Below are 23817 nucleotides of genomic sequence, written 5' to 3'. Positions count from 1 at the left end.
TCTGAGGGGCCCTTTTTTGTTGTCTGACGGGCCCTTCGCAGCGGATAATTTGTCTGGCAGGGGCCATTCAGTACTCTGTGTGACCTGCCTGTTCATATCAGATTGGTTTGAGATGGTTTTTGAATGTTTGATCGAACACATTTTTTCAGCCCTCTTTGAGGGCCCCAGGGGCCAAACACAGCAGTGGGGCTCCGGCAGACATCCATATCTGCATATGAGAGGCCCCTGTGCTCAAATGTTGGTACTCTTTTCGTTTGATCCAAAGGCTCTGGGCTGTCGGACTAAAAGCAGTAAAGTTGTGGGCCGAAAACCAAAACAATAAGCTAAATGCTAAAACAAATCTCTAGAGCTGAAATGAACAGCGCATGATAATTCACTCTGGGTTCAGCAGTATGGAGGACAACATTCACATAATTTAAGCCATTAAAAAAAGACATTGATTGTAGCAGCTTTAAGTTGGATAGATTATGTATATGGTAAGACAATTTATGGGAAACCAAATTCCACACATACAGTTTGCTCATGTGCTGTATTATAGAAATTAGGTGTCATGATGGAGGCATCTACAATGTGATAATTAACTTAAACCTACAGTGATACAGTTCTTAAAGTCAAGCTATATTAATGGCTCACAGATTATCCGTATATAAAAAAAAAAAAACATTATAGGAAATTTAACATTTTTCTGTTTTTATAATCACATCAAGATAAAAATTGTATATGTGTAAAATATTATAAATCCACAGTATACAGACATCCCAGTAGTGTCAGCTATTGTCCATGGATGCATTTAAATAAAAGTTCAGAGGTGTGACACTCTTACACGTTTCATAGCCACAGCGAAAAATAGAGCAGAACCAAAAGAATGACTACAAAAGCACCAACATCACTGATTCACTGATTCAGCTTTTCCTACAGCCTCACATTATTTTGAAGTTCTCTGAGTTTGTTTTTTATTCAACAGCCGGCACAATCTGATCCCTGTTATCTGATTCTAAAAAATGAGGGTACATTTGTAAGCCTCTGTATAGGATGGATGAGAGTTAATAAACAGGGCAGATGGAGAGAGGACGGAGAGAATGGAGAGGATACAGGGGAAGTTTTGTTGTACTATCTTCAAAGTCTTTATTATTATACTCTGGCTGACCAGAGGGCTCGGTTTATGAAGCAGCTTCTCTTGTTTTCTCTCACCCTCTGTTCACATCTCCTCAAATGCCTCTCGTCCTCCTCTATCTCCCTCTCCTCCTCTGTTTTGTGTTCTGCCTCTTCCTTTGTGTTTATCTTCCCTTTTCATATCTGTTCTCTCCTGTTTCATCTTTTAACGGCTCTTTTTCGCTCTCTCCTCCCTCTCGTCTCACCCCGCTTCCCATCTCCCTGTAATCATATCTCCCCCAGGTGGATTATCGCACCGAGGACGGCACAGCAAATGCAGGTTCGGATTACGAGTTTGCAGAGGGAACACTGCTGTTTAAGCCAGGAGAGACCCTCAAAGGTAAAAAGAAATAACAGTGGCAGCTATAATGTATGGCATATTTTCAAAAAACATGTCACAGAGGCTGAGGCTCAAATAGCGGAGGTCATCTGCTTCACCTTAGGCAACTTTTTCCACATGGCTTCCATAAAAATACGATTTTAAGGTTTATTATTGAAATAGTTTAGCATAAAGAGGAGTACCGTGAACTATTTTGTACCAAAATCAACCTTAAATGACAATTCTTTTACCAGAGATCACAGTCGGAGTGATTGACGACGACATCTTTGAGGAGGATGAGTATTTCTACGTCCACCTCAGTAACCCTCGAGTGGTTGGTTATCCTGAGATTGGCACCGCCCCGCTGGATGCCAGTGCCACCCCCAAAGCCGTGCTGGGTGACAACCACACTGCCACAGTGACCATCTACGATGATGATCACGCAGGTAACAGGAACGGTGTAACTTCATGTAACTACTGACACACAAAACATTTGGTTTCGTAGTTAAAGCCAAACGGAAATTTAAATTCTCCTCACTTTCTAAGGAAAAGTGAATGTTCATGTCTTTAACCTTCTGTGCAAGATTGAACAGATACAGAAAACTTTATTATACCCCAAGGGGCAATTCATTTTTACAGTCTATCCCATCCATGTCATAAATACATACAAAAGTAACAACAACAATCAGCATCCACATCAACATCAACATCCCTGTGACACCAAGGGCATAGATCAACAATTTGTGTTCAGTAGCCTGAACATGCAAAGCAGACAAAAGTAGATGTTAAGAACAGGTTTTGATAGAAATGTCTGCCCCCCACCAGCGTAACGTTGAATCCACATGGGTCTATTGCTTTGCAACATAGTCCCAGGAAACGGTATCACACAGAGTCCCAGTCCCCTCAACATCACCACTTTTTCAGTTACAGGAGATTGATAACATCCAAAGAGAATTAAAGTGAGGGAGGCTGAGTGGAGAGTGGGCGTTTACCTGACACTTATCTTATCTAGATAGAGTGGGTGGTAATCTATTATCCCTTCCACTATATATACCGTACACATTGGCGAGCACGCTAGTGAGTGAGAGCAGTGTTTATCAATCTTTTTTTGCTTTTTCTTTCTCAGGCATCTTTACCTTTGAGACTGCCAGTCAGAAGGTCAGTGAGAGCGTAGGTGTGATGGAGGTGAAGGTGCTCAGGACTTCGGGGGCCCGAGGCCTGGTAGCCGTCCCCTACCGAACCGTGGATGCCAGCGCTAGGGCAGGGGAGGACTACGAACTGGCCGCTGGCAAGCTGGAGTTTCAGAATGACGAGACCATGTAAGTACAGACATGGTGTCAGTAACTCTTATTTAACCCGCTTTACCACACAGTTTATGCACACTTGAAATCTGTAAATTAGCAGTCACAGCTTTTATTATAGAAAGATGCTGCAGTTCTCAGTTGACAAATTGCCCAATATCTAAAAATGTTCAGTTGCACTTTAAGGTGACTGACATATTTTTGGATTGCCAATGACACATTACTCTTTCTGTGTGATTAATTCCCATTCAGAAATGGCTGTTTGGTTTAATTGAGTGTTAAACATGCACTCACACCACAAATAACTTTATTAGGCTGATAACAGCATAATAATACAACTCTTCAAGGTAGGCTACTCTGCATCTTCCTCACACGCGAACGTGCACAGACACACACACACACACACACACACACACACACACACACACATACACACACACATAAACACAAACACACACACACACACACACACACACACACACACACACATGCACACACACACGCACAAAATTGCTCTTGTGTCCTTAGGCACCTGCATTTTTAATATGCTGATGTTAGCGGTGTTAAATTGACCAATACATAAAGCAGTTGGGAATGCAGTTTCCTCAGCGCCTCCTGGGGCCTGTAAAGCAAGTACTCTGTGTTTGAGTGTGTGTGAGAGTGTGTGTGTGGTTTTGTACCTTTATGAGGACCAATATGAAGAGTGAGGACATTCACGCAAGGTTGACAGGGAGTATTCAGTGTCAGTGTATTTATCTCAATGAGTGTCCTCACAAGTATAACGATACAAATGTGTGTGTGGTTTTGTGTCTATGGGGGGGTGGGGGCGGCAAATGTTGGCAAGACAATTCAAAAGCTGTTCATCTGTTGCTTGCACCCATAGAGTGCATTTCTAACTCTGTGTGTGTGTGTGTGTGTGTGTGTGTGTGTGTGTGTGTGTGTGTGTGTGTGTGTGTGTGTGTGTGTGTGCGTGTGCTCTTGAACTTCTATCCTTCTAAGGAGCTATTTTAGTTTTAGGCCTTGAGAGTGAGGACATTTTTGTCTTCGAAGAGCTGTTTGAGCTTTAAGACTTTGGCTTCCAGGTTAAGATTAGAGCTACATGTAGGCTATGGTTAAGGGCTGGGGTTATGCATGTACTGTAGTTGTGACCAAAGCTTCGGGCTAGTTAATGCATGATGTCAATGAGGGTCCTCATAAGTATAGGAATGTCAGTGTGTGTGTGTGTGTGTGTGTGTGTGTGTGTGTGTGTGTGTTTGTGTGTGTTTGTGTAGGACCAGAATTTACAAATGAACAAGAAGCTTGCAAGCTTATATCAGCCAGCTTCTACGTATGAGCATCACTACAAGGGCAGAGTGTGTGTGCCTGTGTGTGTGTGTGTGTGTGTGTGTGTGTGTGTGTGTGTGTGTGTGTGTGTGTGTGTGTGTGTGTGTGTGTGTGTGTGTGTGTGTTTGTGTGAAATGATGTACCATCAATTATGCAATCACTGCTTATAAAGCTAGTGAGGTTAAGAAGGGGTGAGAGAGGAGTGAGGGGGAGCTAGAGATATTAGAGATTTACTGTGTGTCCTCTGGTAGCTCAGTAATAGTCTGTTGTTGGTGTGTCAGTACAGAAACTAAACAGAAGGTGGTATCAATGGAATTAAGATACTGTTGGTGTATTTGGTACAAGAGGATTAAAGAGATCAGTGAGTCCAGTTTGTTTTACCCTGACGAGATTGTAACTGTGTGGGTCAAGAGTAAACAATAAGCTACAATAAGCATCTTCCTCCACTGGATGCGGACTAACACAGCAGGGCTTGTATTTATGAAGCATTTGAAAATCATCTTGATAAGGCCAGTACGCACACTTTTAGCAAGCAGTATGCATTAATCAGAATGCAGTGTTTCTCCTCTTATTGTACAGGCCTGGGAACCCCTGCCAAGCTAAAAAAATGTTATACAAATTTGTAATGCCACAAATAACGCCAAATATCCATTGTGTTTCCCCTAACTTACCTGGTGCCTATTAGTTTTTAAATAGAACATCTCTTTAAATCAAATAGGATTGTGCCCTGTCAGCAGAAGTAATGTCAGAGATGCTTTGGCATTACTGTACAGTCATGTTTCTTGCTCTTTTTAAAGACTTTTTGAGAAGATGGACCTACCAGAACAAAAACCAGTGCAAACCGGATGTGCGCTCTCACAATTCCTTCCACCTCCATACTTTTTCATGTCTTCTCCCGCTGCTACCCCTTTCTGTGTGTTTTCTCTCCTCCTTTCATCACTGTGCCTTTGAGCCCCTTGTCAAAAATGTCCCACTAATGCAAACCTGCTTTTATCCGCTGTGCTCATTTGTGTCTTTCCTCCCTCCACCTCCCCTTTCTCTCTCTTATTCTGGTTTTGCCTCAATAAATTCCTGCTCTTCATTGACCTTGGATTTGCTCTGGATAGCCATTTTCTTTCTTTCTTTCTCTTGTTTTCGTCTCTGTCAGGCTTTCTTTAACATCTCTCCCCCTTTCTCCCACCCCCCATAATTCTGTCTGGTATATTTTTTTTATTTTCTTCCACGCAGGATGAGTTTTGTCGTCCCCGTCATCTCCTCCTCTTTCCTTCCCTCCCTTCTTCACCTTCTCCTCTACCCTCACCTCCCTGTCATCTCATGTCTCTCCTCCTGGGCACCCTCGACTCCTCTTCATTTGCATCTTCCTACCTTCTGCCTTTCACCTTTTCATATATACACAATGTCAGAATTTTCTTCCCCTTTTTCCTCCCCTTGTTGCCTTCCTCTTTGCCTTACCTGACACCCTTATCTTGCTCCTCTCTCTCTCTCTCTCTCTCTCTCTCTCTCTCTCTCTCTCTCTCTCTCTCTCTCAGCTCCTCTTTTCTCTTCGCTCCACCTCCTCCTCCCTTATTTTATCCCTCTCCTCATTCTCTCCATCCATTTATCTCTGTCTAACCCTTTACTCAGAGAAAAGGGACTTAACTGCCAAGGCAATTTAGCTGGATCACAACCCCGACATAACTCACCATCCACACCTCCCTGCGTTCTCTCTTGTCTCTCCTACACCGTCTTCCTTCAAGCGGCATAATTGTGTTGTTTACTCCTTTTTGTCTATTATCTGCATTTAAGCAACGCCCCACATTAATCTCAGTCAGTTTTCTTGTTTATTCTGTCTGTTGGAATGATGTTTCTGAAAAGTTCAGGAAAAGAGTAAAGTGGTAAAAGTCCGTACATGGATCACGGGAAGTGGGGGATGGAAGAAGAAGGGCTGAGCTAGGTGCTACTTAAAATTCTTAGGGGAAATCTAAAAGGCATTGGAGCTGAACTGACAAGAGGAGAGGAAACAGAAATGAAGAAAGAGAAGGGGGCTTTATCTCAAATTCATGAGCTCTAAAGCAAAATTCCCCTTTCTCTTGCTTCCTCTAATCACAGGTCACAGGTCAGGTTTCAGCTGAGTGCTCTCTGCGGCTGACAGGAATTCTTGCTCATTTATATTCCAGCAGGGTGGATGTTTTGTTTTTTTCTCTGAAATGTGTGTTTAAAGGGGCACTCCACCAAGTTTACACATAATGTCATTAAGCGCACTACTCAGTCTGTGAAAACAAGTGCTTAACGTCTTCTGTGGCTCTGAAGGCGTTTTGTCAAGTCAGAGGACATAACCTCTGATGATGTCATAATGATGTCATCAGGGTTATCTCAGCTTGGAGACTACACATTTCTAACAGAAAGCCTGCGTTAAACTGGGGCCATGCTGTTTGAAAGATGTGGTCATTAACGTCGGACTACGTAACGGAAATGCTATCATGTTGAATTATGGGCAATGTAGGACCCAGCGTTTTTGGAGCTTGACCCATACTATTGACTAAAAGGCAGGATATTTCAATCTTTTTTTATTTTACTTTGACGATTCTTTTTAAAATCTCTTTTGGGTCCTTCAACTTTGTGGAAGTGGGACATTCATTTGCTGGAGGACCCACGTTTCAAAGGGTCATTTCAACCAAGAGGCCAACCTGCCATCCAAATCATAGGGAAAATAGTGCAGCGACACAACATAAGTGAGGAAAAGAAATGTAGTGTGCAAATGTCTTGATAGCAGTGGAAATTCATTCCCACAGAGAAAATGTGTTTCCACATGCAATCCTTTACTACTCACAGAGGGAAAAGGGGGTAGATAAAGAAGGATGACTTCATTTCATGACTTAATAATGAACTGAGGACAGAAGTGATGGAGAATGGGAGTGAAAGAATGACGTTAATATGTAAGTATCGTCAGTATGTTCTCTCACTTGAGTGGAATTAATTACAGTGGTAAGTCACACACGCATACATACATTGAATCTATATTTATAGACTAGTTTGACTCACATTATGCACATGAAGGAATTAATTAATTCTCTCTTTGTTCAGCCAATGAATGCTTCTTGTATTTATACCTCTCTTCTTCACCAACGGAACCTAAGAGTCTGTCCTGGTTATCTCTCATTATCTGTCTGCAGCTCTATCTGTCTTGTTCTTTCAGAAGGCATGCGTGTGCAGAAGTCAAAGGCAAAGTTAAAAGTGTGTGTGTGTGTGTGTGTGTGTGTGTGTGTGTGTGTGTGTGTCTCAGCAGGGCCCGTTTATTCTTAGCCTTCCTCTGACCTGCAACAGAGCACAGAGTCACAGCCAAGACACAGACAACTGTGTATGTGTACATGACTGTGTGTGGGGTCCTCTCCCCTGGCTGCACATTCTAAATTTCAAACAGGTGTCGCCACCAAACTGTGTCGAGGCCTGTTCAATGACTGCTTTGCCCTTTACAATTATATGTGTGTGTGTGTGTGTGTGTGTGTGTGTGTGTGTGTGTGTGTGTCTGTGTGCGTGCATTCACTTTACATAGCAAACCACCGCCAACATTTTTTGCTTAGATAGTTATTTCAGAGTCCTAAAATATTTCAATAAGTCACCTTGCAAATTAAACTTTATTTAACCATTAATATGTTCCTAAAATTTCACTTCAGGATACATTTTCCATACTTTCACACAACATACAGTACCATAATTAAACCTTCCCTTTAGTTACCGTTGCTTCGCCTGTTATGCCTATTCTACAAGCTACAAGCTTTTCAGTTTACAATAATAACGGTAGATGGTACCCTCACGGTTCATTGAGACTTTTAAAACGATGGATCCTTGATTTCAGACAAAGATAGACAAAAGCAGGCTTCACATTTCTAGCCAGATTTGATCAGGTAAAGCTACCTAGCTAATTAAACTAGCTCAATACATTGGTGTTAAGATGGCAAATCTTGTATAAGAACATACTATTGTGCTAAAAGTTGGAGGCTAAAGCTGCTTGAGGACTATCCAATGTGTTTGAAGAATGTAACATCTCAGGTAAAAATTAGCTGGGGTTGCCAGAGTGCATCTTCACAAAATTTAATGAAGAGCAAGAGGAAGCCACTAATGTAATGTAACCTGTAACCCCACAAACTAATGCAGTTAGTTAATTATGTGCTTTTTGGCCTTGGAAGTGATGCTTTACTACTGTGGGTAGTAAGCCAGACATGCTACAAGGTTTGCACAAACAGAAAAACACACTGTTTAATCCATTCCTTCCACTTGCTCTTGTGCTTTTAGAAAGGCAAATACTGTAAAAAGTCACCACTAAATGCAGATTATTGCTCTTAATAGAGACCCATGCACACCACTACAACATGGGAAAATCCAAAGCTTGACAGACCTGCCGAACCTACGGTTGCTAAGCTATGATTGGACAAGCTCTTTTCTAGTGAGGGTTTGGGTGAATTAATTTGGTGGAAATCTCATCATGCATCACAGACAACAACACAATTCAACTGGATACCTTTCCTCCACCTCAAATTGAGACTAAATCTGTTATTGTTGTTTCCAATGTGAATAAGAACCCCCTGAAGTTCACCAGCCGCATTAACAACATTGAGTTGTTACAGTAATCCCAGCATCCTGCCATGTTGCGCTATGTGTTAACGAAGCCCAAACACAACTTCTTAGTGTTTTTGACAAAGCTGGCAGATGAGCTGTGATCATTTATTAGCTGCTGGTGAAGAAGTCAGCTTGTAAGTTTTTAAAAACACATTCTCCTTTTGGCGAGATGCTTCTTGGAATTAGGAGAGAGATTGTGAGTGAGAATGTGAGTGCCTGTGTGTGTGTGTGTGTGTGTGTGTGTGTGTGTGTGTGTGTGTGTTTGAGAGTGGGTGGGTGTTTGTGTGTATCACAGTGCTTGTAACGTGTTTGATATTTGCAACCGGTTTCTCCGTCTGTCACCAAAGTAGGGTGACTAACCCAAAGCTGTTCCCAAAATAAAAAATTCTTTGAACTCCAAATCCCCAAGAGCTGAACGCTGTATATGTGCGTCTAGTGTGCGTTAGAGTGTGTATCGTTCTGTGCACAAACATACAGATGCATTAGTGTGTGTGTGTGTGTGTGTGTGTGTGTGTGTGTGTATGTGACTCGTGTGTAAGCAGTTTCCTGCATTTCCTCACAGCCATGTTTGTTGCTCATATACTGTAGCCAGTGTCATATCATCTTTTCCTCTTAGCCCCCCACACGCACACACACACACACACACACACACACACACACACACTAATGCGTCTTTAAGCATTCTCCAGACAATCAGCTCGTCTGCACATTGTGCCCTTCCTGCTTATCAGCTCACTGCTTAATAAACTGTTTATCACCATATTGAGATTAAACTGGTTTCAGACGGCAGCTTGGATGTTATTCTTCAATGTCATTTTGTCAAAAAGTCTCAGCATGTGTAGTATGCATCATGGTACAATGAACCAATCATAGAGTAGAAAACATATATGACGCTAGAAACATGTTGTTTGCATGCTGTTTTGCATGAATCTCACACGTTAAAACTGTCAAGCGGTGGGTTGATATTTGTCACAAACACAACATGCACTCTGGTTGGTTAGTATGCATACTGCCTCCTGCTGGGGATATTTATGCAGCAGAGTATTAGAAAATATCTAGCCTAAAACCCTTTATCACGGTTCAAAACCGCCTCTGGGAATTATCTTGCAATTCTGTTGTTAGTAAGTTATATTTCCAAAGATAACTGGACAGACATGATTGCAGCATTTTTAGCCATGCTAGCAGCCTGGCTCTAGGGAGGGCAATGTCAGGCAGTCAGTGGGTGGTCCACCACTATGGTCCAAACTGAAATGTCTCAATAACTTTTGGATGAATCACCATGACAATTTGTACAGACATTCATGGTCCCTCTAGGATGAATATTATAAGAATGACAACAGACATTTTCTAGATCATTTCTAACGTGCTGTAGAAGTTTGATTGCAGAAGTTATGTTTGGTTGACATGTGTATGTAAGTATGTTTGTAATCCTCTTCAAACCCAGACTGTAATATATTATACATGTTGCTATTTCTTAGAGAAATAATAGTCTCTTCTTATTGTTTTTAATTAAAAATAAACATTATTTAAGGTATTATTAATCCATCTGACGTTTCAGTTGTACAATTCAAGCATTTAACTACCTTAAACATCAGTTACACCTTTTCTATCAATCACGTGGAAAATTCATCATTAAATCTACTAATACTACTAGACTAGTACTAGAGACTACAGTACAGTACAGTACAAACAGGACTATGTGAGCTTCACATAACATTAAACAGTAGGCACGTACTGTATTTACTGTGCATTCCAGGACAGTTTTCACTCCCGGCAGTTGCATTACATTCTGTTCTCTTTTTTCCTACACCCCCCACATCCCTTCAGGTTCAAATAGCAGCCTAATGGGCAGATAAACACTTTCAACTCCCCTCTCCTTTCTCTGCCTTTCTCCATATCATCTTTTCTCTCCGTTCGACTGTCAGGATTCCGACGTCTCTATAAGGATGAAAGTTTTTCTTTTTTTCTTCTTTCCCCGTTTGTTGCCTTAGCAACTTTTCATCCTCCCATTGTAAGCACAACAACAAGGAGATGATGGAAAAATAGAAAGAAAGATAAAGAACAAAAGGGAGAAATTGTGGGACTAGAAAAGGGAGCTTGGTTGTTTTTTGATTTGCCATTTTCTTCTAAGGATTTGTTTTTATCCTGTCATGTGTCTGCACTGAAAGTCTAAATAGGATTACTCTGCCCATTTTTCCTCTCCTCCCATTTTCTCTTTCATTGATTTTATGTCTAACATTTATTGTCAGCACTGTGAGTGTGTGTGCCTTCATGTGTGAGATACACGTCCATTGTTTGTTCCTTAATTAGTAAAGGAATACATCCTTTGGCCAACTGGATTATGAAGATTAAAGAGTCAAATCACATTTCAGCATGGTCATGGTCTGCCTGACGGAGAGAAAGACTGAGGTCAGGAAGAGATAAAGACGGGCTGAATGAAGTCAGAGAGCAAAACTAAAGATGAAGGAGAGAGAAGAAGAAAAAAATAGAGGCAAGATAAAGAGCACACATGCGTTTATCCTCCCATTTCCTCTTCTTCTGTTTCTCCTTCTCCAAGCTTCTTGACTCTTTTTTTCTCCCTCTGCCCTCTCTCTTCCACCCCTCTCTTTCTCTTCATCCTCTCTAATGTCAGAGCAGTCAAAGTTAAGTAGCTTAAGTCAACATCTTTAACAACTTTAGACGCTTTCTCCGTGCGCGTGCATCCGTTTCTCTCCATGTGTGCGAGCCTGTGTGTATTATCTTTCAGCTGTGTATTGAAATCAATGTGGCAGCAGCCGGCTGTTGTTTACCCATTGATGTTTTCCGCTGTACTACAGTAAAACGGCTGACTGTGCCTCACACACACACACACACACACACACACACACACACACACACACACACACACACATACACAGCCACAGAGCACCTGGGGCTTTCTCTAAACACAGTGTTTATCCCCGCCTCTGGCTCCTCTCTCTCTCTCTCTCTCTCTCTCTCTCTCTCTCTCTCTCTCTCTCTCTCTCTCTCTCTCTCTCTCTCTCTCTCTCTCTCTCTCTGTGTCTTTGTCTTGCAGTGCTGCTGTTAAACAGCAGAGAAATCTCTTGATTTGTGGGTCTACATAAGATGAAGCCAACAACCTGACAGTTAAAGTTGCTGTTAAGGATTTTACAGTAGTGCTTTAGACAGGTATATAGAAAGGTAGGATGTTGCGATAATGAAATAATAACAGCTATTCGTTGAAACAACTTTGACTTTGAAATGCTAACCCTGCTGCCTCGGTCTGTGTCTGGCTGTCTGCTTTTTTACCCCTTGTTGTTTCCTCTGTCTCTTTGTTATACAATTCTGCCACTAAGCATCCCTGTCTCTCCCTGTCTCTGCTCTGTCTTTCTGTGTCTCTCGTTTTGTACTTCTTAGCCCTGCATCTTGTTTTTTTTTAAATTTGTTTTTAGCATTACAGTCCCAGCAATTTTCTCTGCCAAGCATACACACACCCTATGGTCAGAGTCCAGCGGCCACACACACACTTACATGCACACACTGACTCTTGCCAACGCATGTCTGTGATTAACCCCCTGTGGCCTGCACACACCCTGTAATCACGGCTCAGAGACCCACTGTGAGCTGCGGCAATAGGCATGCCCTTCCATGCCCATGATTAGAGCTTCAACAGGGAGACGCCCTCTATGCCCCCCTCCTCCACCCTCTCCCCATCTGCCCCGGGCCTCTTGGCTCCACTGGCCCCGATCCTTCCACTCCAAGACCACATTAAAGGCCTCAGTGCTGGATTCACAGACCAACGAGACTGGGGCCAAAGCTCCAGGGTGGGTCAGCTGGGATGTTTCATTTATTTAGTTTCACTGCAAGTTTTCCCACAGTTTTTAAACACTTGCTCAGAAGACTGAATTAACCACTTGGAGTATGGACGGCCTCTTATATCTAATTCATCAAATTAATTATAGAGGGCATAAAGAGATTATTCATATGAACAAACAAGGTCATGTTTGCCATAACCCCACTACATGAGGGAAGGTTTTTTTTTATTAGTTCTTCACTACTTCTACCATCTGCCATTGAAAGAGGCTGAAAGTTTAAGCTAGATTTGTGCTGGAAGAATAGTGCCACCTTTCTTATTTCTGTCTCAAAGCAACCAGGAGGTACACCATGTAATATGCAGTGCAATACAATACAATACAATGTATTCTACACAACTAACGATTCTTAACCTAATTAATTAATCTGCCACGTATTCTTACAATTGATTAATTAATTATTTGGTCTATAAAATGTCAGAAAATAGTGTAACATTCCCATCACAACTTCCTAAAACCCAAGGTTACATCTTCTGCTTGTTTGTTTTGTCCAACCAACAGTACAAAACACACAGATTTCTGGTTAAAAAAAGCAACAAATCCTCACTATTGCGAAGCTGAAGCCAGGATATGTTTGAAATGATTCGCTTGAAAATTTACTTAGTCAATTAATTTATTATCAAAAGTGTTGCCAAATAATTTTCGGGGATTTGGACTAATTAATAAATTGTCAAATGAGTCGATGAATAGATTGTAAGACTCAAATTGTTGCAGCCTACTCTGTTAAAAGAGAAAGAGGAAGCTATCAGGACCATGGATAGCGCTCTGACAGTCAAAGTGCTGAAACGTGAAAACAAGCATCAGCACCTGAAAGCAGAGGAGCTGTCTGTTTCACTGTGGTGCTGAAATGACAATTGGGACAATAACCTCGCGAGTGCACTGCTATTTGTTATAAAAGGCTATGGATCATAGTAAAATGAATCTTATAGCACACAACGAGACAGAAGGGAGCTGCAATATTTAACAAAAAACAACACCATGTCCTGAAAACTGCCCAGCTACACACAGAAACGTCTGCATAAACCCTGTCAAATGATGATTTCACAGCACAACAAACAGCCATATTGATATATGATATAACATTTTGAACAGCATCTATAACACTTTAATCAAAATGCCCCCTACCTGTGGCATAAGGCTGCAGTGGTTGTGGCTGGTCTTCCTGTTCTGTATCACTGACTGGCATCAGCTCACCCTGGTCCTAGCCAGGGTCTCCAGTAGGTGTTCCTACTTGGTTGGGGTCACTTGGGGTGCTGACTGCAACTGAACTGACTCTGTCTCCGACTGCTTAGGCCTGCAACCAAGAATATGGAAATGAAAGGGTTACCTAATGCTAGGAATAGCGTACCTAGCATCTACTAGGCTATTGGCTAGCGTACTAGTATTATAATAGGCTGGCTATCCACCTGGTAGCGACTAATTTTTAATTTAATGTATTTACAGTATAACTTAAACCCTCCACCGCGCTGTCTGCACTGGCTGTATTTACTCCCCTGGCGTAGCCCAACAGTTTTCAACAAATAGAGTGCAGAGGGCATTGTTCAATTAAATTAGAGCATTGACCTCTGTTTGTGCATGATTGGATACTGCTCTGATGTCAGTGTCAAACTAATGAAGTGAAATGATAATGAATCCTCAGACTGTCTGTTGCTGGCAGGGATTACCAAATTTGTATCCAGTGTACAAAGATTTTACAACAAATAAGAGAAATATTCTGATTGCAAAAAGTGGTGAATGTAGTCCAACCATTTAAAATGTTATCACTCCATTGAATGGGTGTTATCAGTGGTTATTACCATCATAGATATGGGTTGTAAAGGGCCTGCTACACCAGAAGGCCGTTATCATCTATTCATATAGTAACGCCACATTTAGCATGGTCAGGACCCCTTGGTGTACACTTTTAATGCTTTGGGTGTCGAGTTGTGAATTCGAACTAAACAAACGTTACTTGGTTAGGTTTAGGCAACAAAACTACTTGGTTAGGGTTGGTAAGAGTAGTAAGATCGTGGTCTGGGTTAAATAAAAACTTTTGTGGCATTAGTTAAGAGCGTTACATAAGGAACGTTACGTAAAAAAAACTCAACGATGACATTTTGTTTTACATGTGACACGAACACCGCTTACCAGGGTGAAAGTCCTGTTCGTTTGATCCATCCACCAACCCAACCTACCTACCTAGTTTTGGTCTGTACGCTCTTACTAATTATTTTACAGTGCCGCAGTTGCTCTGAGCGTCAAATATTGACACGGATGGGTGATCCAGCTTACAAATGGATGATAAGGTTGAGTCAACTAGGAGGTAGAGTAGGGCCCTACTGCCTCATATCTATGGCAGGGATAACAGCTGATAAAGCCCACTCAACCTGCTGATAACATTCAAAGCGGGTGTGTAGTCAGTGTTGCAATTAGGTGCAATCAAATGATAAGTGCTCTGAAAGCAGTTTTTTAGGAATTTAATTTGAAGAGAAAGTGGGTACATAGTAGGTGGTTAGATTTGAATTAAACTATTTCCTACATTTTGTCTCTAAAAACATGTAATTGCTGCTTGTAGGGAATGATAATAACTATCCAATCAATAGTTTTTCATTCACAGTGGTCTCATAGCTATATTTTGGCTCTGAAATAACTGAAATAGTTACACTGTATGGCATTCAGGTTCTGAAGTAGATTGTGTTGCAGAGAAGAAGTATTTAAGCAAGTAATCAGTCATTCATGCAGGATTGAATTTTGTCAGCAAACTTCAACATCTGATTATGACTATGTAGTTTACCCTCGCCCAGAAAGTGGCACGACATCAGTCTGTGGCTTTGTAAAATATTTGGGTCCAGGAGCTTGGTTACAAAGTAATTACTTGCCAGGCTAGTTGGTAAACTACTATGGCTTACTGCTAACACGCTAGCCAGCCAGGACATGTTAGAGCTAGTCAGTCACAATAACTGAACGGGCCGGTCTTTTTTCTTCCTTCAAGATACATTTTACTTGTATAATTATGTATGTGACAGATAAAGATTGATTTTGTTTTTGATTGGAAGAGGGGGGAAAATACTCTCCGAGCTAACAAGCTTGTTAACTGCATACTAACTTTTAGTTAGCAAGCTTGTTAGCTTGGCTGCTAACAGTTCACACAGTTTATTGAAAGTACGTATTTGTACCATTGACTCCTGTCTCATTTTGCTCTTTTGTTGAGCAGTTTATACTCTAACAGAGGAAGTTAAAAAAAAAAATGGATGGTGACACAGTTAATAAGCTAAGATAGCTTACGATAGTCTCTGCGGCTCTCCACTGCATTTGTTTCATCTCAGTTTTCAAGTCTAAAATGCAGCGTGTTACTGCTGTGTTAACACAAAATTAACTTATGTCCTAATAGATCAGTTATTTAGTTTATCAAACTGCTAATATCAGTCTCACGGTGGATATCGATCCGTAACCGCTTCCATCAGTCTAGTGGAGTCCCACCAGTGACAACCTGCGAACTGTTTTTTGGTTTTAGTCCATACATTGCAAAACTTGACTCTGACATGATGAATGCACGCTGCTGTGGAAAAGTGATGAGCCAGTTCCTGACTGCACTAGCTTAAAGTAATCTGGTATGATATGCACACACACACGCACACACACGCACACACGGAAACACACACACTCAGTGACGTCAGAGTGATTAAATCACTAATAGCTTGCAGAGGAGATGATGTGACTCACACAAGCTCTCCATTGCAACTTGCATCTCTCACCCTCCCTCTCAGTACTCTCTCCAATATAGTTCTTCTTCTTCTTCTCTCCATCTGACTCCATTTAACTCATTGTCTTTTTTGTCTTTCTGCCCAACCCCCCCCCCACTTTTTCTTATTCACTAATCACTTATTCTCTCCCTCTGTCATCCTTTTGTCTTGCTTTCCTCCTCCAACCCTTCCTCCAACTCTCTTCCACTCCATCCTAATATTCTGCCCTGATCTGCCCCTCTTCCCTCAGCATCCATCTGTCTCTCACTCATCCTTCCTCTCCTTTATTAATCTCTCTTTGCCCTCCACCTCAGCTCTATCCATCTTCGCGCCCTGTCGTCTCTCCACTTTTATTCTTCCCATCGCAGATATCTTCTCTGTCTCCCTCTTCTCTTCATTTTACAGGATGATATATCATGCCTCGCCGTCTTATCGTTCACCCATCCGTTCCTTCTCACCTCTTTTGCTCTTTCTTTTGCTGCATCACTTCTTCTTACTGCTTCATCGTTTGCCCTCCATCTTTTTCACTCTTCACTTTATCATATTCCTCCTTCTTACCTTTAAATCTCTTACCTTCAAATCTTTCATGTGCGCGTTTCTCTGCGTAAATGTTAATAGCAGGTGAAGTTTGAAGAATGTGTATTTACAGGGGAAAAACTAGTTATTAGTTTGGTCTACGCTTTTTAAAATGTCATTACAGGCCAGACTTTAAACAAACACGAACACACACACACACACACACACACACACACACACACACACACACACACACACGTCTCCGCTCTTTTTATAAGCAGTTATTAGTGTACTCCATGGCTCCCGTTTATTGATGTCTTCAACGTGCCATAAACACAGTGCCAATAAAGCTTATTTTAGAGACGACTTTCGGTTTTAATGGTCAGTTAATACAAATAGAGGAGAGAATAGGAGGTGAAGGGTAAACCAAGAGATAAGCACGCGAAAGAGAGTAAAAACATGAACAAAACAAATGAAAGGAGAGATGCATTGAAAAATATCCTGCGTTGTGCTCTTGAGAGAGCGCAGAGATTCATGTGCATACTGAATGAAGACACAGAACCAACACAGGGTAAGAGGAGAGGGGGAAGGAAGAGGAGAAAGAAAACCTTGTTGTTTGAGGTTTGACTGTCGTTCTTTTAACTTTCATGTCTTCTTTTGCAATGGTTCAATGGCACCCAATTGGAGAATTAGCGCCCCCATTGTTGATCTGGATATGTCCAACTCCTACTATTTGCAAAACAGTAGTGGATGGAAACACACATTAATTCACAGTTTTTTTTTATTGCAGTTTCAATTTACTAGCCACATCTGGCAACCCACACTGTAGCCAGAGACGAAACACAAGCACCATGTTGTTGTGTTAAGGTGCTTTTTCAGAAATGTTCTGTTATAAAGAAACAGCTCCAACATGTTACTCCTCCTAAAAACTGTCCTTTTTTCATTTCTGTTACACAAACAGACAATACGCGTTGATAATCATCATACTAACTACCAAACTGGGAAATGATATGCTCAATCATGTTAAGTTTTATAATTCAAATGTATTACAGAACCGCTAGATGCACATGCATATACAGTAATATTCCTTGTGGCTCATCCACTTTTCTTACTGTAATTTCCCCTGATGATCTCTCACAACCTCCAGGTTATAAACACACTTGTGCAGGTATTGTGAGTGATAGATAAAAGACAGAAAGACAGACAAAGGGGAAACAGGAGGAGAGTGAAGGTGTCAGAGAAAAGATGAATGAGTTCAGAGATGGGCAGTAAATGAGAACACAGGAGAGAGAGAGAGAGAGAGAGAGAGAGAGAGACGAATGGGGTGAGAAAAGAAAAAATAAGACGGAGGGGGAAAGGGCAGGTGGAGGTGGGAAGAGAGAGAATGAGGGCAAATGATGGCTAGAGGGATGAAAGTAAAACAAATAGGGCAGGAGGAAGAGAGGAAGGAATAATGGATGAGGAGAACGACCAACTGTTGGCACCCTGGGTGGAAATGGAGGGAAAGAAGAATAATGAGTGAAGGAGATTGAGGGGAGGGAAAGAGAGGACTGGTCATTTTTTCTGTGCCAGGGGTAGGATTGTGTGGACTGAGTGTATGTGAGTTAGAGCCTCTGGCAAGCAGCCGCATGCCAGCTTGGCTGCCAAGCTGGCATATTATATATATCCCACTGCCTAAAGGCACTCACCTTGAGCTGCTGATGCTAGTCAATCAAACCAAGGTGTCATTACACACATTTAACAGATGTCAGATGTCTATATTTGTGAGGACCACCACTGACTAACATTCATTTTCTAAAGACGAACCTTTAACTCTTTATCACACAGTGCTCATTAAAAAAGTCATGCTGCACAGACACATTTTGTTCAAACCCACTGAACTTTATTTTGAATTCTTGTGTAAATCAAGGCTGGACCACCAACTGGGCAAAGTGGGCAACTGCCCCAGGGGCCTAAATGCTCCAGGCTTACTGTGTGTTTAGTGGTTTGTGCTAATTTAATTGAATATTTGTTCAAGAATATGCACACACAAAAAAAAAAAAAACAGAAACATGTTGGGATGTTTGGTGGCTTTTCCTAGACTACTTCATAGAAACCCAACCCCATTTTGAGATCTTTACTTTGTGCCAAAAATAATATATATATAAAAAAAGGTACAGAGTAGGATGAACAGAGATCAATTGGGGCCCAGCAGCTAATTTTTGCCTCCAAAAGTTTCCAAGATACCAAATACTTCAAGCTAAATTTTGGGGAAATTTGTATGTACTCATGCACAAACTAGAATTTTATTGTAGGAAATGCAACCATAGAAATGGGTCTTGGGTTTTTTCACTCAAACATCATAAAGTTACATTAGAGAGTTACAACAAGCTGATAGAGAATATATATGATACTGTAGGAGAGGGGAATAAGATGAATTTAACAACCTTTTAACTTCCTTAACTAAATTGTATGTCCCTCTGAACAACATGGAGGCAAGTGAAACAGATTATGTCTGTGTGTTATGACATTCTCCATGGCAGCCGCCTGTTTGACCAGAACATAAATATATGATGAGAAGTGTTTAAACATACATGAGAACAGACGAGATGAGAGATGAAGAGAGAGCGGAGAGGGATAAAAGAACAAGGGACGACAACAGAAGAGGAGGAAGGACTGTTGCCCGTTTCTCAATTATCTCTCTTTGCGTGTTTGTCTTCAACCCTGCTTGTGAAGAATGGATAAGGAGTAGTTAAGATTAAGTCATGTCTGGCTATTTATCTGTATGTTTTTGTCTGTTTCTAATTTTTACTCTTTCTCTGTCTATTCTCTCTTCAGCCCTCCTTTTCTCTGAAATTTTGTTTCCCTCCATGCATTTTACTCGCTTCATCTTTGTCTTTGATTTTAATCTCCCCATCTGTCCCTGTAGACTCCATCCATCCTTCATTATTTTATGTATTGGCTTGGTTCCTTATTTTGTATTCCCCTATTCTCCAATTTCTATTTTTTTCTTTCTACCACACCATTCTTTCCCTTCTCATCTTTCTTCATCCATCCATACCCATCTCTCCGTGCATCTCTCCGCTGATGTATAATTAATAGCTGCTAAGAGGGTTTGCGGAAGAGTGAGAGCAGAACTAGCAGCCGTAACATTTAAACATTTTCTGACACACAACAAAAACATCGGGAGAGCAGGGTGGCCATTATGTATCTTGGTCATCACCATGGGAACCGCCTAATGACAGCTTTAAACTGCAACGCTGTCAAGCGTCTGGGATTCATCTTACGTACTGCTGACGGCAGGCGGTACAGCTTTTTCTTTTATACCATCATAAAATGCCAAGAAATTAGTCAAAAGGATTTAATAAAGTATCAAAAAAAGTCCAATTTGACTGTAAATATTGCCATGTTTTCTAGTTTATAGAAAGATAAAATGCACTGCAGCGGCAAAGCCAATTAACATTTGGCTTTACATAACAGAAAAGGTGATACAGTAGTTGTGAAAATCTTCATTTTTAGCTCACGTTTCCCAAAGTAACAGCTGCCTGGTTCTCATACCTGAAAGACAAAATTAATCTTGTAAATGAATAGTAGTTATTCCAACAAGGTACTTGTCACCGTTCAGGTGAAGATTCCCTGTTTTTTTTGTTTGTTTTTTATCACATCTTGACATTTTCCAGGACTGAACTGTACCCACGCGCTTCTTTGGAAAGATGCAAAATGGCTGACGACACTAGTTACATAAACCCTTACACAACATCAAAGATTTGCTCAAACCCCTGACCCATGATGAACGAGCCACATCAAGAAAACTCTCAGCTGATTCACAGATTCATGCACTCGTGTGAGGTCAGGCGGTTCCCTTTAGAGGCAAACTGAGCGCTGTGATTCCTCTGTACCCTTTCATACTGTCAGGCTCAGATCCTGCTATACTCTTTTTAAATTGACACAAATTACACGAGGAGGGCAAAGTGCCATGTGGAAATAGCTGTGGGAGTCTGGGTTGATGCCAGGGCTGTCTGTCTGTCTGTCTCATATTATTGAAGTCACAAGCCTTGAATCTTCAGCTAAGCCTTCAATCCCAACCCCCCCATACTGTCAGTGTGAATCACATTCTGTGTATTTAGTTACTTGATGTGTGCATTGCTGTGAATGTGTTTATGTTATGTTAACAGTTGATTTACGCGTATGTACAAACAAAGAGGCTGTATTTAAAATGTTTGCATATTCCCTTTAAATTTTAATGATCACACACACTCCCTGTTTCATTTTATCTTTGCTTCCTCTTAAAAACTGTAAAGTGCGGCCTTGTCCTCTAGAGATCCTCCCCAAGTAACACATCACACACATGGCAGAGAGAGAGAGAGAGCGAGAGAGAGAGAGAGAGAGAGAGAGAGAGAGAATTAGGATATTCAAAGCAGCACTTTCTACTTTCCTGCTCAAAAAATAAGCACATCAGAAGAATATATAGTTATCCAAATATGGCACTAGAAATAACACAACTATCTGCAGTTATCTCAGATTTTTATTTGCCACTCTGCCCCAGGAACAGTAACGGCCTTCTCATCATCATTACCGTGGTACCATCAGGAGGGCACCTAAGTCCATTTACACATTTTAATTCTGTCAGGAATTGTGTGATCCAGCATCCATTAACATTTCTAATGCAGCACCTAGGGATATAAGGATTTAAGAAATACATTTTATCTTATTCAAATCAGCTGTTGTTGTAATTTCAAATGTGCGCGCGCAACTTCACCCAGTGCGCCTGCTTTTATCTTCTGTCAGTATTGCAGATCTGAATGTGTGCAGTGTATTGTTTTTTATGTATCATGGCTCAATGGCTGCTTTGGTTTGTACTCCTTTACGTCATTATTGTGTGAGAATTTGGGACTGGTCCGTGCAGTGGTAGCTACTGGAGCGCACCTCCTACTGTACCAGCGCATTCATTCAGCACAGAAACCTCTCTCTCATCATTTCTGCCGTGCATTAAAGCTGAGTATCCCTTCTGTCCATCAGCATGCAGTGAAGACTTTACTGCCCTTACTGATCACACCCATTTGCGTTTGTACTCTGATGCAAGTGTGCCGATTTTGCGCTTCCCTGCTGCCACTCTACATGTGTATATGTACTGTAGCTCTTTCTGTCCTAAGTTGCGTATACTACTTTCAACTCAATGGGAGAAGTAGTAGTAGTGCTGACATGTTTTCTCAGCTTAGTCCAACCTTCACACTCACAGCCTGTCTTTCTTTCCTCCTTCGTCTTTATAGTCCTCTTCCTTTCCTGTAGTACCTTTCCACATCTCCCTCTATTTCTCTCTGCCCTTACTCCTACCTTTTAGCCCATTACTCCTGTTATGGTGCATGCCACTTTTCTTTCCTTCTCTTCTTCCTCCCCCTTCTGTTTTTTGTATCTCAGCCTCTTATCTTCTACCCTTCATTTTTTTTTTACTTCTTCCAGCAATCTTTTTCTTCATCTCTCCTCCTCATCCTCTTCCATCCTCTCCTCCATCCCTTTTTCCTCTTCTGCTCCCAGTGGAAAACAGTACAGTAGCTGCTCTAGATTACAGTACATCATGCAGATTTGTGTGTGTGTGTGTGTGTGTGTGTGTGTGTGTGTGTGTGTGTGTGTGTGTGTGTGTGTGTGTGTGTGTGTGTGTGTGTGTGTGTGTTAATGTACAGTATGCATAATGTGATTCATGGTCATAGCTTAATCCCACACAATGTAATGCAGATAGGGAAGGCATTAGTGTGCCTGTCTGTGACTGATCTGAGGACAGACTTAAACATGTACAATATATAATGAGGTGTATAAGCAACTGTGATTTGTGTGTATACTGAATGTGCGTGTGTGGGGGGTGATATTCCACTTCATGTCTTCATGGTTTCCATGCCAACCATATATTCTCCATACCGCCCGTGTGTGTGTGTGTGTGTGTGTGTGTGTTTCCGATTCCTCAGAACAGAATTCCATCCTCTCTCTCCTACAGTATCTCTCGTTCTTCTAACCCCTCTTCCTCTCCTTCCTGAATGCCAGAAGATGCAGTGGGCTGAGAAAATGGAAGCTCTCTCATGTCTTTATGGAATTGAAACTGGATTTACGTTTTTTCCATCAAGGTGTTCAGGCTGTTCCACCATACAGTTGATGCCTGCAGCAATTAGATTATAGTTTACAGATTAAATAGATTACAGTTTAGGGATCACAATCACACTCATCTTGTAAATTCTGGATTTGAAGTACACCATTCTCAAAATATCCATCTAACTTTAACGTTGCTCCATGTCCCTGCATACTCTGTCATTTTGTAACAGCATCTAATTAAAGTTAATAACCTAAGTGTACCCTGAAGTAGCATCTGTAGCAGCTACACTGTGTAGGCAAACACCAGCTGTGCTAGCAGCCATGGCAGATTAGTCCCTAAAATACCCAGAATGCAGCGTGGTGTGAATGTAGTGGAGAGCTCACAAGGCTCTGGCAATAAAACCTCTTCTTATGATACCCTTTTGGTGGAGAACCCAACTGACCCTCTGTTTTATTCAGAGGGTCACAAAATATAGAGGGGAAACCTCTATATTTTCTTTGTCTACCGGTGTCTCTTTTCCCCTGTAATTTTATATTCTGGTCTCGCCCCTTCCTCATTTTCCACATCTTGTTTTCTTGTCTTCCTTCTTTTACATTTTCTCTATCACATCGCTGACAGAGAAAAGCTTCATATCTTCCTCTGCCCCTCTCCTCAAACCTCAAATCATGCACCTATCCATCTCTGTCATCTCACACACACACACACACACACACACACACACACACACACCAGAGAAACCAACTTTATTACTCAGCACAGCCGGAGACCACTTAGCACGAGTGTGTATGTGGGACAGACAGAGTGTGTGATTTGTGTTGTTTCTCATTATGCGTTCCATGATATCATTAAGAGAGGTAATATCTCTCCCCTTAAGAGCTTTTTTATCTCTCTGGCTCTCTCTGTTGGCCTCCCTCACATTGTTTTGTTTGCGTTGCTACCACTCAGATGAGAGTCGAACGAAGGTTTTCTTTTAGCC

At 41.4% G+C, this 23817-nt stretch overlaps 1 protein-coding gene across 2 annotated transcripts in view; it reads left to right on the top strand.

Moving 5' to 3' along the window:
• The window catches only part of slc8a4b (solute carrier family 8 member 4b), a 101661-nt gene that overhangs the window by 53337 nt on the left and 24507 nt on the right, over positions 1-23817 (top strand). For both annotated transcript variants that reach the window (XM_031285041.2, XM_035994045.1), the window contains 3 exons: positions 1396-1492; positions 1726-1917; positions 2598-2790. In XM_031285041.2, coding sequence (XP_031140901.1) covers positions 1396-1492; positions 1726-1917; positions 2598-2790 — 482 coding nt within the window. The remainder of the gene's footprint in view (positions 1-1395; positions 1493-1725; positions 1918-2597; positions 2791-23817) is intronic.

The sequence above is a fragment of the Sander lucioperca genome, chromosome 17, assembly GCF_008315115.2.
Source record: "Sander lucioperca isolate FBNREF2018 chromosome 17, SLUC_FBN_1.2, whole genome shotgun sequence".
In the NCBI taxonomy this organism is placed as follows: Eukaryota; Metazoa; Chordata; class Actinopteri; order Perciformes; family Percidae; genus Sander; species Sander lucioperca.
Note: the sequence above shows the minus strand (reverse complement) of the source record. Positions and strands in the feature narration are given on the sequence as shown.